This window comes from Sander lucioperca, chromosome 22 (assembly GCF_008315115.2).
Source record: "Sander lucioperca isolate FBNREF2018 chromosome 22, SLUC_FBN_1.2, whole genome shotgun sequence".
Classification (NCBI taxonomy): Eukaryota; Metazoa; Chordata; class Actinopteri; order Perciformes; family Percidae; genus Sander; species Sander lucioperca.
The window spans coordinates 1,244,882-1,259,881 of NC_050194.1; the positions used below are offsets into that span (position 1 = coordinate 1,244,882).

General features: G+C 41.3%; 2 protein-coding genes across 3 annotated transcripts; one reads left to right on the forward strand and one right to left on the reverse strand.

Moving 5' to 3' along the window:
* Positions 1-2,374: 2,374 nt before the first annotated feature.
* LOC116058532 (transmembrane protein 100-like) lies at positions 2,375-4,050 on the forward strand. 2 transcript variants are annotated; one of them, XM_031311372.2, is made up of 2 exons: positions 2,375-2,497; positions 3,553-4,050. In XM_031311372.2, exon 2 carries the CDS (start codon positions 3,593-3,595, stop codon positions 3,995-3,997), a length of 405 nt encoding a protein of 134 aa, XP_031167232.1. In that variant the 5' UTR covers positions 2,375-2,497; positions 3,553-3,592; the 3' UTR covers positions 3,998-4,050. The 2 variants fall into 2 exon arrangements, with proteins under 2 accessions (XP_031167232.1, XP_031167233.1); XM_031311373.2 differs by having other exon boundaries at positions 3,557-4,050.
* A 4,637-nt stretch (positions 4,051-8,687) lies between these two features.
* LOC116058530 (microfibril-associated glycoprotein 4-like) lies at positions 8,688-13,258 on the reverse strand. Its single transcript, XM_031311370.2, has 6 exons — positions 13,238-13,258; positions 11,158-11,313; positions 9,933-9,971; positions 9,705-9,801; positions 9,379-9,546; positions 8,688-9,265 (listed from the first exon to the last, which is right to left on the reverse strand). The coding sequence occupies exons 1-6, from the start codon at positions 13,241-13,243 to the stop codon at positions 9,012-9,014; spliced, it is 720 nt and encodes a 239-aa protein (XP_031167230.1). The 5' UTR covers positions 13,244-13,258; the 3' UTR covers positions 8,688-9,011.
* Between the last annotated feature and the right edge of the window lie 1,742 nt (positions 13,259-15,000).

Consider the following 15,000-nt stretch of genomic DNA (forward strand, 5'->3'; position numbering starts at 1 on the left):
CTCACAAAATATCATTTAAACTGATAAAAAGGAACATTAAAAATTTTAATAAGACAGTCTCTGTCAACTTGTTTCTGAATTTTACAAGATAGAAAATAATTTGTAATAGCTGTTATTTCGTGTATTTTTTACTTTTACTGTTGTCTTAGATTCAGATTTTGCTTTGACTCGTGTCACTAATGAAAGTGTCAACATATAGATGTTATTTTGTACATTGAGGGTTTTTTTAAACAAATAATATACGTCACTCACCTGTTCCGTTCTCTTTGATCGATCCATCTGAATTGATAGAAATTCACAAGTGGAAATTGACGCAAATGCAACGACGTATGATTGAGAACGCAATGCAACCGTTGAAGTTTTTAATGTTTGTGTTGTCGTGGGTCTTACCGCCGGTGGGGATTGAACGTGCGGTGTCTATGTTGGCAGACGGCGTCCTTCTCCACTGGACCGTCTCTGGAGGCGATTAACACAAGGAACCAGAGAGATGAGATTCAGAAAGTTCACCTTCATCAACCTGCAGAGAGACTAAGTTTACACACTGAGACATGTTCAGTTGTTCACTAATGTTTCAGAGAAAAGGTGTGTGTGTGTGTGTGTGTGTGTGTGTGTGTGTGTGTGTGTGTGTGCATGTGTGCGTATCAGTTGGTGTTGGAGCAGTCAGGCTTGGGAGTGCTGTGTGTATGTGTGAATGTATTTTGTGTTTTGTATTTCCTGTTTAATTGTTTTAAGGACCCACTCGAAAATGATATGATTCATCTCAAGGGGTTATCCTTCTACCGTTTTTCTTGATTGCCTTGACCTGCTTAAATAAACTATGACAGCTATGGTAACCAAACAGAAACCATCTGTTCCTAACTATTAGAAACTACATACATCAGTATGACATCACTGAAGCACCTGTTTGACTCTCCTTCACACAAATCTTCAATTAGCAGTCAGTCTGCAGGCCTTAGAGAGGTTACACACCAACCAGACGGCCGACCGTCGGCAGAAAAGTCAGTCGGACTGATCAGTCGGGTCCCCGAGGTCCAAAACGTTCCTCAGAACACACTGAGGAGACGCCGACTTGAGCGTACGCTCTGTGCGTAACGTAATACGTCTCCATAGCAGCAGGCGGCGCTTCTCTGTATTGTTTCCCAGAAAATGAAAACCGGCAGCTGATTGGACGAACGCATGACGTAGTTCTTTTTTCTCCGGAAATTCACAGACAGACATGGCGTCTCGTTCAGAATACAATCTCATATTGGACTAAAATAGTTCACCAAAACGTGTTTCTGAAAACATGTTAAGAGAGAAATAGGCCGTGCAGTTGCTGAATCTGTCTTCATTTCAGATCGACAAAGGTCAGTTTAAAAGATTTTCGTCAGATTTTGAGAGGCTCATCCGCTCGCCATTTCCGTGTGAGTCCCGACTGTCCTGTCTCTGACTGAACATGTCAGGTCGGCCAAAATGAAGGCCGACGGCTCCTCCAACGGACGCCGGCACGGAACACACCGAACAGACTCGAGTCACCGACCTCGCCAGACGGTCCGACGGCCGTCTGTGTTGTTCTTTAGCAGTCAGTCTGCAGGCCTTAAAGGTGCAGCGTCTGTGTTGTTCTTTGCCAACATGGATGGTAGATGTCTAAGACAGAAGAGACTGAGTATCAATAGTAGCTATTTCTTATACTCTACAGTAATAGATGGTTATACTTTACTGTAATAGATTTTATTTTTATTTTCTTAATTTCTTATACTCTAATAGAAATTATTTTTGTGTACATCTATTTTGTGTAATATTTACAGTGTTTCAGTTTTCAGCCACAGATTCTGGATCCAATTCTTTGCAAGAAGGCAAATTTGTCAACAATGTCACTGGCATGGAAGCTACGTACAGTAATAGGCTACAATGACAAGCAATGGTGCACTGATTGGCACTGAGTGCTGTATTTAGTATTTTGGTGTCCACTGTGTAATGGTTGATTGGAACAGCTCATACACTTGTTTGCAAGTTGTGTTGTTTGAAGACAAAATGTTCTTTTGTGTGTCACTTTGACCATGAGTGCCACTGTTTCGGCCTGTGTGTTAACTGTTTTGAAAATGTGGAGTTTGACTTGACTCTAAAGCAATCAAGAAAAACTGTAAAAACTACTTCTAAAATACTTCTAAGTTTACACAGTTATTTTCTGGAACATGACTGTGTGTGAGTGCCAGCTGTAGGGAGGAAAGAGTTAAAACTTTTCTTGTTAGTCCAGTAGGAGGGGAGGTGTGGGGGAGGGCAGTCCCCCGGTTTTTCGTCTATTGATAGCCATATTCCCCCATTTATTCCTGCAGTCAGGACGATGCAGAGAGAGGGAGAGACGAGCTGGGGAGCAGAGAGAGACACATCTGAGCATCTGAGAGTGTGTGTGAGTGTGTGTGTGTGTGTGTGAGTGTGTGTTTGTGTGTGTGTGAGTCCGCAGAGAGAGACACATCTGAGCGTCTAAAAACAGAATGAAGAGCTACACACGCTGACAGTAAGGACGGGTTTTATTCTTCATGTTAGCATCCTTACAACTTATCTTTCTGTGTGTGTTGTGTGTGTGTGTCTTTGTGTGTGTGTGTGTGTGTGTGTGTGTGTGTGTGTGGTGTGTGGTGTGTGTGTGTGTGTGTGTGTCTTTGTGTGTGTGTGTGTGTGTGTTGTGTGTGTGTGTGTGTGTGTGTGTGTGTGTGTGTGTCTTTGTGTGTGTGTGAGTGTGTTGTGTGTGTATGTATGCGTGTGTGTGTGTGTGTGTGTGTGTGTGTGTCTTTGTGTGTGTGTGTGTGTGTGTGTGTGTGTTGTGTGTGTGTGTGTGTGTGTCTTTGTGTGTGTGTGTGTGTGTGTGTGTGTGTCTTTGTGTGTGTGTGTGTGTGTGTGTGTGTGTGTGTGTGTGTGTGTTTCTGTGTGTGTGTGTGTGTGTGTGTGTGTGTGTGTGTGTCTTTGTGTGTGTGTGTGTGTGTGTGTGTGTGTGTCTTTGTGTGTGTGTGTGTTGTGTGTGTGTGTGTTTGTGTGTGTGTGTGTGTGTGTGTGTGTGTGTCTTTGTGTGTGTGTGTGTGTGTGTGTGTGTGTGTGTGTGTGTGTGTTTCTCTGTGTGTGTTTGTGTGTGTGTGTGTGTGTGTGTGTGTGTGTGTGTGTGTCTTTGTGTGTGTGTGTGTGTGTTGTGTGTGTGTGTGTGTGTGTGTGTGTGTGTGTGTCTTTGTGTGTGTGTGTGTGTGTGTGTGTGTTGTGTGTGTGTGTGTGTGTGTGTGTGTGTGTGTGTGTGTGTGTGTGTGTGTGTGTGTGTGTGTGTGTGTGCTCCTTAGTCTGCTTTCTACATTTTTTTATTTTTTTTATATACATACATTTTTTTATGCTTTCTTTACGTTTTTTCCCCAAAAAAATGACATGTTTTTGTTTTTTTCTTGGTGCTTTTTTTGGTGTCTGCTCTGCCTTTAACTACTGATTCAGTTTAAGGTGAATCTGGACCAATCAGAAGACAGTAGTTACTCTACGTGGTTGCCTTGGTGATTACTGCTTACATACACCAACAACAGTTTTGTCTATTTTCTGTTTCCAGCTGTTCTGTGATTGGCTGATCGCTGGCATCCGAAACATGGCCCACCTATTCCTCGCCAGTAAGATTTCCGTGCCGGACGACCTCCACCTCCACGGCGCCAGGATCCCCCGCAGCGTCGTCGTGACAACGCACGTCCCACACGTCAACGAGGTGCAGCTGTCGGCGGCCACCGGCGGCGCCGAGACCTCGTGCTCCCGCTGCACCGTGCCGTTCGGCGTGGTGGTGCTCATAGCTGGCGTGGTGGTCACGGCCGTAGCATACGCTTTCAACTCGCACGGCTCCGTCATCTCAGTGCTGGGGCTTGCGCTGCTGGCCGCAGGGCTGCTTCTGCTCGCCGCCAGCGCCGTCTGCTGGCGCCAGCGACATCGTGCCCAGAGGAGGGACCGACGCCGCGAGAGCCAGACCGCCCTCATGGCGAGCCAGGGGTACTGCCCGGCCTGACCGCCGCGTGCAAAACACAGACTATGGAAATAATGGGGCGTTGGTTTTGTGTGTTTTTGTCACCTTGTCGATGTTTTTGATGCCTTCAGCTAATGTTACACACACACACACACACACACACACACACAAAAACACACACACACACACACACACACACACACACACACAGACACACTCACACATATACACACACATACACACAGACACACACACACACACACACACACACACACACACACACACACACACACACACACACACACACAAAAACGCATACAGACAGACAGACAGACACACACACACACACACACACACACACAGACATACACACAGATACACACACACAAAAACGCATACAGACAGACACACACACACACACACACGTCATGCTCCCGCTGCACGTGCCGTTCGGCTTGTAGTCTTTACTTAACGCCTTTTTCCACATTTTTGTCGCCTTCAGCAACCTTTTTTCCCCAATATTTTTTTGTGGCTTTTGTCGACGCTAACGAGGGAAGCCAGAAACATTCAAAGGACGGGACGATGGTCGGAGGGAAAAGGACGAGCGTTTGGACTCGTGGCGTCCTGCAGGACGATTCGGCCGCAAGAAACAACTCGCTGTGGAGACTTTAAACTCCGGACGGGAAGCGCTGGACGATGGACTTGGAACATTTCGATTCAAACGATTCTTCAGACATTTTACAGACTCAATGAATCGATTCATCAAAACAAACTGATGATGAAATGGATGAAGTCCAGTTTCTGTGACTGAAAGCTGCTAATAAGCTCTAAAAGACATTAATCAAGGTACTCGATTGTTAACGTTGCTCTGGGATACGCTAACATCACGTTACTTTAGGGGGAAACACACACACACACATACACACACACACACACACACACACGCATACAGACACACACACACACACACTCACACACGCATACACACACACATCACGTTACTTTAGGGGGAAACACACACACACACATACACACACACACACACACACACACACACACACAGACACACACACACACACACACACACGCGCATACAGACACACACACACACACACACACACGCATACAGACATACACACACACACACACCCACACACAAGCACACACACACGCATACAGACACACACACACACACACACACACACACAGACACACACACACACGCATACAGACATACACACACACACACACCCACACACACACACACACACACACGCATACAGACATACACACACACACACCCACACACAAGCACACACACACGCATACAGACACATACACACACACACACACACACACACAGACACACACACACACGCATACAGACATACACACACACACACACACACACACACACACACCCACACACAAGCACACACACACACGCATACAGACACACACACACACCCACACACACGCATACACACACACACATCACGTTACTTTAGAGCAGAGATCTTCAACAGGGGGTCCGTGACCCCTAGGGGGTCCTCAGAGTTACTGCAGGAGGGCCGCCAAATTCTTTTTTTTGGAGTTTCTTTTTTCAAAAATGTAATGTGTTTGAAAATATACATCGATGTGAATCTAACATATTACATAATAGCAAAGATAAATTGGCCTATTTGTGCAAAAAAAAAAAATTACACATTGAAGATAAGCTTACTGTAGGTCAGGTAGCTACTATGGTAGCCGTACAGTTAGGCTTAAAGATTCACTGTGCCTTCCACATGTATGTTTAACGTTAAATACTATCCATTTTGTTTCATCCATTCGGCCCAGTTTAATATGCAACTCAGTTGTTTACAATATATGCAGTAGGGGGTCCCTACTCGGTCTGTCTTTGAGCTAAGGGGTCCCTGGCCTAAAAAATGTTGAAGACCCCTGCTTTAGAGGGAAATATTAAATTAAAATGTTTGTTTCTCCGTCTGCAAACATTTGCTCTCTCTGGGCTGACAGATTATGTCTAAGCTGGAGCTTTTTTTTATGCTTTTTTGGGATAATTGCATCCCCCCCCCGAGTCTTTTTAACAACTCTTTTGACACTTTCAACTCTTTTTTGGAGTCTGTTTTTCGACCCTTTCTTGGATGCAGAAGATGTCTGTTTGATTGTGAGGATTCCTTTTAAAAACACAACTTATAGGGCCAAATCAAATGTTTTATGGTCACAACTTCTCTCTCTCGGGTTCCAGATGTAAAACTTTTTAAATCAGAGTTTAATGTAACGTCAGCGGAGAGGCTTTGCTCACTGTTCAGCTCTGAATAAAAGGTGAAAACGTGGCTCAGGATGCTCTGATCTCTGACACACATGCAGCTCTGGGATCCAAAGGGATGAAAAAGAACCAAATGTCAAATGTTTTCCACAGTGTTAAAGAGTTGACGTGTGGATGTTTAACCCCTGGTTGGTTACATACACACACACACACACACACACACACACACAAATATGATTGGTGTGTCTACAATTAAGCGCCAGTGTGTGTGCACACCTGGTGGCTGTGTTTAACCAATTGGCTCATGATCATACTCATGCCAAATGACACCATGATAAATTTCTGTGTCAAATGCATACAAGTGTGTTTAGCGTTTAGCAAATCACTGTGGCTACGTTCACACCGCAAGTCTTAATGTATGTAACATAGCCTGTTTGTAATGTTTTGCAAAAAGTGTGAACCTGTTACCATGGGAGCCCAAATAGAAATGGACACGCCACACAGCTGACACGCTCACGCCACGCAGCCAGTGTGCAGCCGGCCTAAGGTTTTGCTAATTGTGGGAAAGTTTTAATTTTAGTGTGTAAGCAATTGAAAAAAAACTGTAAAAGCCAGAAAAAGTCTTTGAAGGTTTTTAAAAACCTCTTAAATTGTTCAGAGAACCACTGAAGATCTTTTTAGAAGCAGTGACTTGGTAGCCAAATGGTTACAGTGTCTGCCACATAACTGGGATGTTGTCAGTTAAAATCCAGACATAGTCCTTTAATACATCTGCCCAAAATAGTATTAAACATAATAATAATGATACCTGTAATGTTAGTGACATGTTAAGGTTTCTTTCACACTTTTAAAAAAAGGGATTAAGGTGTTTTTTGGGCTGTTTGATAAAAGTCTCTCATTGTGAAAAAGTCTTCCTGTAAGGAGTCTAACAAACTAAAAACAGGAGCAGTTGGACTCAGAAAATGGTGAATCTGTGTCAACATTTGAAAATGCTAACATGCTGATGTTAACATGATGATGGCGCTAGATGAAAAGTCAGAGGATCACCAACGTTAAAGGGATTTATATAACCAATTAAAACCCTCCTACATCCATTACTTTATCCAGTAATAGACTTCAAGTTTGCATCTTAATTAATATAAAAACAGGTCCTTTAAGATGCAAATGAAAGTGTAGATAGATAGATGTTATTATGATTTTTTCTTTGATGAAAAAATTGTGTCTTTGTGTGTGTGTCTGTATCAATTCTCTGAAGGATCAAGCTGTTCATTAATTCCAAATGCTTCAATTCTCAAAAGATTTATTTTGTGAAATATTTATATTTTCAGTAATAGTTTAACCGTTATATGTTCAGCAATATTTTAAGGCATTTTCAGTCATATTTAAGTAACTTAAGGCAATTATTTGCAGTAATACTTCAGTAGTTTGGCCGGTATACTTTCAGTTATTGTTTTACTAATTTTATATTATATTTTTAGTAATTTCAGCAATGTTATTAGTAATATTTAACAGTCGGTTACACCGGAGAGTTGTAACTGATTTAAAAGTGCAGTATGAGTTCCTGCATGTTCACTTCTGATGATGTTCAAAGTAAAAAAAAAAAAACAGTAAATTCAAAACAAAACAGAGCAAGCTCGCCCCTCCACCTATGTTTCCGTAACTGTCATGACTAACAGCCACTAACCAACCGTCTTGTCGGTGATTGGCTGGAATGTGGTTTGTTGTATTTTGGTGCCTATCCTGTGCCTCTAGTGTTTGTTTGACGTTTACGAGCCCTGTGGGCTTTTTTACAGTGTATTCAGGGGGTAGGCAGCTAGCGGATCAAGGAGAGATGCCTACGATTTGAGACAAAAATGAAATCGCACTGAAACCATGCAGGAACTCATAGTGCACCTTTAAGACCCAACATGAGTCCATCTTCCATTAGAGAGTCCAGACAGAAAGACACAGGAGATAAAGTGAAGACATCAGATCATCTTAATGCTCAGCTTCTTATTTATTGTCACCGTACAGCAGATAAAGATTCACATTAGAGTCTCAAACCTCCACCAAACATCACCTGGCTGTCCTGAACTACAAAGATGGTTTCATACTTTTCATTTTGTTTTTTCAGACTCTTTTAGAATCATGTTAGCAGTTCATGCAGTGATATACACCCGATCAGACTATATATGTGTTTCCATTAAAAGATTATGGGCCCTACTTTTCCTGCTGCAGCCGCCCAACTGGAGACACAACTGACTTTTCTTCCACGTTGCAGCGAGCTGCCTTAAACTAGGGCTGCACAATATATAGTTTTTTTTATCGCTATCGCGATATCATCTTGCACAATAAACACATCGCTAAAGGCTGCAACATTTTTCTAAAGTAAAATGTAACCTTCATCATTTTTTTAGTGGTGCTATAGTCAATTCAATGTTCAATTTGTTCAATAAAACAATGTTGGAAATTATTGTTTTTTTGTTGTTTTAAACTCAACAAACTGTTGTATTTTAGTAGAATACTGAAAGCAGCAGAACTGAGAACACTTTAATATCTTTTTATTTATCGCAAGTAATATCATTATCACCATATTCTACAACTTATCGCATATTTCTCTTATATTGTGCAGCTCTACTTTAAACCACCACAGACGGTAACAAGAATTACAAACGTCAGTTGGTTTTCTTGTGCTGGTGCCCAGTTTCAGGAAAATAAAACCTGTTGTGAGATAAAATGCTTAATGGAAAAAGAGAAAGAAATCACAAGAGATGAGCTGATATTCTGCTGGACGTTGGTCCTGGAGAACTACAGCACAGGACGGATCTTCATGCTGATGGTCTTCAGGGAGTAGTCACGACCTTTCCAATGGTACCACTCCACTCCAGCAGCATAGATAGTGCTGTCAGCTCCCCAACGATAAACACCGTTCGGATTTGCATAGTGACAGTCCTTGTACCAGAACGCCCCCAGGAATGATCTGGCACAGTTCTGAGGCCATGTGTCCTGGTCTTTGTCAAAGGTGGTGAACTTCATTCCGTTGTGATAACTCAGGGAGTCTCCTACAGAAACAGTGTTTGTCAAAAAGTATATGAGACTATTTATGATGCCCTTGAAAAAAAAATAGAAATAAATACTATATATGGATGATAGAAAAAAACATCAACACACTCACCTGCCCCTCCATCAGTGAATCCAGACACAGTCAGCACAAATCCGTCACATTCTGCACCGACGGAGAATGAAGAGTACCGAGCGAACACTTTATTCCCCTCAAAGTCCTCCATGTTGACCAGCAGCTCACTCTTTCTGTTTTTTGTCAGGTAGTGGATGTTGTCGAGACCTGCGCACAAACACTTATATATTTGATGTTTTGTACAGATGTGTAGATATTTCACTAATTCAGGTCACAGTTTCATTTCTGGAGTTACACAACAGAGTTTATGCGTGTACTTAATTAACAGTGATTTTCATGGCTGTTAGTTTGATTTAAACTCTCACCGAGCCAGTACTCTCCAGCAGGGTTACCAAAGCCGATCTTGTATTGATCCCAGCCCCTGTAGAAGTTCACAGAGCCGTCCATCCTCCCCTGGATCACCTGGGGGGATGGGATGGGGGGGTTAACTAGCTAAACACACAAGATATCTGACAGATCATGATTCAAGACAACAAGGATTTTACTGGAATGTGATTTGTTGTAAAGGTCCAACAGGTTGGCTGAATACTCACCGTCCACCGTCCTCCTTCTGAAGTCATGTCACAGTACACCTACACACATACACATTCATCAGTAAATGTGATAATTTAGTGGTTTAAATTTGTACATTAAGTTTACACTAATGAGCACAGCAACACGGAATCTGTGGATGCAGAATTTTCAGCAGAATTTACAGAAATTAAAATAAAACTCAATAACACGAACTACAGTGCCTAAAGCTAACCAATCCAACTAATGAAGGCAACAAATACTAACCAATCAGATGAAGAGTAGGGCGGGACATTCCTTTGCCATCCTAGGAAACGCATGTTTGCATCCCGGGTACTAGGGCTGTGCAATTAATTGAACATTTTGACTGTGATTTTTATTTTGGCTCCTAACGATCACAAACACGATGTAATCGATAAAAAACTATTATTTTGCAGAAGCTTCCATCTTGTAATTTTGCAAACAGAGTCTGTGCAGTAGTGATCGGGCAGTATCAAAGTCTTGCCCAACCAATCGTTTGTATAGCAAAATAACTAATAAAAACAAACTTATCAGAAAACTGAACACTTGAAAAAGTGTAATCAGGACTAGCTTAAATCACAGAAACTATCTTTATTCATTACTTCTACTGTTACCTGATGTGTTGAAAAAAAATCAATATTCAAATGTATGCAGATGATTTAGTCATTTTTACAAAAGACATCCAAGAAGCCTCCTTAATTCTTATGCAATGACACATGTTCAAGATTGGCTTATTAATTCAAGTCTTTTATAGAATACCAAAAAGATCTTTGTAAATCTGTGTGTATGATGTTTACAAAACAACCAGTAGAGGTGACACGTAGAGGGGAGGAGCTTGACATTGTAATTGCGTTCAAGTATCTTGGGGTCACATTGGACTCCACATTAAGCTTTAAAAGTCACCTGAAGAAAGGTTTCAAATATCCTTGTTTTATGTTCAAGGCTCTGTATGGGCTTGCCCAACGTCCTTTAAATTATTCAATAAAAAGATGGCTGACAGCAGCATTGGCACCAGGGTGCACCACATTTGGACAAACTGTGCTGTCCGTAAAGAGAAGTAAATATTGGAATAGCCTCCCACGTGCAATAAGGCAGTGTCCTAAAAATTGTACTTGTAAGACTCAAACAAACAATGGCTTAAAGGCAGGGTTGGTAACTTTTTCCAATATACACTTTTTTATATATTGTTTAAAGTGATCTTTACACCACGACAACCCCGAAGTATACCTCAACAGCAGACCTCTCTCCAGCAGGATAGATGGTGTACACTCCACTGGGTTTGCTTTTGTCTTGCTGATGGATGGCACTGCAGTCCACTGGTTGGAGGAGCTGCCAGCAGCTGGTCAACAGTGGAGCCAGCAGGAGGAGGAAGACTGAAACCAGCTGGAACAGAAGAGATGTTGTAATTTTGACTGAGGTTTGAATCTTTCAAAGTGTTGTAACAGGCCTCTAGCTTTATGGTGGTGTTGACAAAGTCAGCTCTCAAGAGACAGAAAAGGTTGGGCTAATTAACAAAAAGTATGTGCATGGGCTGTCCCTGTAGTAGTTTGGATCAACAGATGTACATTTTCAAGATAAAGGCTGACGTCAGGACTCTTCCACTTTGTGTGTTGGCCTTTGTTACAAGAAACAACAACCTTCGAGCTAGCAAGCTTTTTTCCAGCTGACCAGAGTACGTTAACTGTAATATGACCACCTTTTCAAGTAGAGTTGGGCATGGATGTGTTCACACAAACTAGACTTTAGGTTCAACTTTTGGGATCCAGGTATTTCCACCATAAATTGGTGCATAAAAGTGTATCAGAATGCAGGAAATGAAGTCTTTGATACTCATTTGAGTTGAATTGTGATATGGTCTGTAAAAAGGGTCATCAACGTTTGAGTTGCCTCAGGAAACTTGCCAAATTTCACATTGACAGACGTATGTTGACTTTGTTTTATCTCGCTTTTATTGAATCTTTTATGTCATTTTCCATAGTGGTGTGGTATGGAAGTCTGTCAGTGAAGAACAGAAACTCCTTAAACCAAATTGTAAGATGGGCAAGTAAGATAATAGGATTAAATCAAAGGAACTTAGGAAATATTTACACAAATCAGCTGTACCGGAAAGCAAGTGCTGTCTTGAGTGATCGGTAGCATCCCTTAAGGAATGATTTCAAGTTACTTCCGTCTGGTCGCCGGTATGCGGCTTTGAGATGGAAAACAAGACGCTATAAGAATACTTTTGTTCCAGCTGCAATTGAATTCCTAAATAATAAGAGAGAAGTTTTAGTACTTGACAGTTAATATGGATATAGGATATGTATGTGTTATGGCGCAGTCTGTCATGATGTCTATTTGTTTACTTGTAAATTTGTACGTGATTAGTTGTATGTTTTTATGTCTTTTATGTGGATGACCGAATTATTCTTTTTATCTGCAAAACAATTTTACCTGCGGGTATGAAATAAAATTACCTTGACCTTGAAAATGTCCTTGGGGGAGGGCCCCCAGACCCTCCACTTTGATATGTCCCCCTTTGAAAGGCCCATTGGGAGCAAAAAAAAATTGTTACAGTATACTGAAGAGGAAGACAAGTTCTGAACCTCCTGGGCCCTCAGGCCCTTAAAATCTGACTCTAATTATCTCTTAATGCCTTTTCTTCCCCAACGTATTCGTTGACGGCAAGACCACATCAACTTTAGTAATCAGTATTTCAAGAATTACAAGGCGTATGCATACGGCTTCACAATCTTAAGACTAGACTTGCCCTAGCAAACAGACAATGCTGTACGGAGTTCAGGTTCGTCCAGTCTCTCCCAGAATATGAACCCCGTTATCTCATTCTCCTATACTTTTATCATGCCGGCCGCTCCTTCAGTCTCCGGGCAGATCCGCCCTTCCCCAGCAACCGGCTAATTTCCCGTATCCAAGATGGAGTAATGATTCATTCTCTAGATATTTACTGTTTTTTACCGCGGCTGACAGCTTACATACTTTTGACAATCTGATCTTGGAGCAGAGCTGTTTTTCTGCAATCTTATCTAACTGTCCCTCTTTTGATCATATTTAATTAAAAGGTCTTATTCTTAAATAATGAGATGCTTTTTTGCTTCTCAACCCAACCTTAGTCAAACACACAACTCTTAATGCATCAACAGTAAATATATAGGATTAGCATGATTATTGTCAGATTATTCCTTCAATACCCACTAGAACAAATTGGACTACACAAATGCCTGTAACAAATATCTAATCTACTGATATCAAGCTACGTTTCAGTTTCAAAGAACTTTGAGATTTGTAAAATATCAGTTCACAAACTTACCTTCATTGTCAGATTTCTGCTGAAATGAATCAACTGCTGATGCTCTGAAAACACAATAACAATAAATAAAAAATGTTCAGTCAGCAAACTCACAGGCAACAGATTGTTAAGTAAATGAAGAAAAAGACGGGTTGGTGTTCAGGGTATCATTGGATAATCTGTAATTCATTTGTAATTAGAAAATGAAAAACCTTTATATTTAATTGTTTCAAAACCAAAAAATTAAAACGTTTCTGGTGTCAGAATCAAAAAACAAAAAATAAATCAAAAATTTCCTGTTTTTGGATATTCCTTCTGTTCTGGCCTCGCTGCTCCACTTCTAAAATACACTAACATCAGAACAAAAAGACGAGATTTTCTTTTCCCAAAATACGATCCAACTGAAATGTTAATACACTAATATTACCTCAAAGACTCAATTAAAGTTAAATTTAAACAAATGTGTCACACACAATTAACAGAAACAGTCGCTCTTTGTTTCTAATAGTTGACGTGTAACAAACTCAAACTTTTTCTAAATTCAGTAATTTTCTTTTCCCAAAAGACAAAGTTAACACACTAATGTTAACTTCAATTTTAACAGTTGACATGCAATTTTTAAATATTATTGCAATGTTAAAAACTTGAGCTCAACTTTTCTGTAAATTCAGTCATTTTGATTCAAACAAAAATCCCCAAAAGACGGTCATGTTGCCACAGCTGATCTAGTCACGTCTCTGTAATGTCTCTGGTTGGATGCTTACCTGTCTGAACTCAGCTGCAGGTCGAACTGAAGAGTCTTCGTGTCTTCAGAGGAAACAAGCTGCTGCTTTCTGCTTCAGTCTGTCACAGCTTCACTACTTATATCTGCAGAAGGCTGTGATGTTACATCGCCTGTCCTGTTACCAATACTTATTCAATAAAGACATACGTTGTGTATTCAGTTTAAAACAAATATTTGAACATCAGCACAGCTAGATATTAAAATAACAGTGTTTCTCTTTAACAAACAGAGTTCTGGACCGACGGACTTCTGAATTGTGTTTATTCAACAGACCGTGACACCAGGCTCTCTATCTGATGATGTTTGCTCTGGTGACAAAGCATGACTCTTATTAATAAAAATCACCCGCTCCAGCTTCTTTCCCAAAACGGGATTATTAAAAGGGGAGAGGGAAAGGGGCAGTAGGGATTTATAGACACAGGACCACAGAATAAGAAATAAAGGAGGAGGGACGCTGAACTTCAACACATATATCAAGCACACTGAGGTAATGGACTCACAAAAGCACAACTCTCTCAGATCACTTCCAAATAAAACAGGTTATTTGCACCAAAGGCAAAAACACATTGGCGACAGTATCCAAAAAATCACGAGGCAAGGTACTGATCAGAAAACAGGCAGAGGTCAAAGACGCAGAGTTACTTGGAAATATATTGTAGCGAGCTACGTGGAAGAAGTCAGACAGCCAGAGCTATTGAAATCTAAGGTAGTTTATTCACATTGCCCCGGCGCTGCGAGGGAAACGGGCACAAGGGGACCACTGGTGTGAATAAAACACGTAAAGGGTTAGGGTTAGGGTTAGGAGGGTTCGACTCGGGGACGACTCCTTTGAAACGATGTCCGAGCGCTGCTTGGGGCAGAGGCAGATGGAATTTAAGGTCACAGAAGCTACCGATGGAGGCGACGCACGTTAGCAGCTTTAAAGCTTCAGCATCGGCTTCACTTTCCAGACCCGGATGCTAAGTCCATCATTATTACAGTCTATGAGCCTGACTCATTA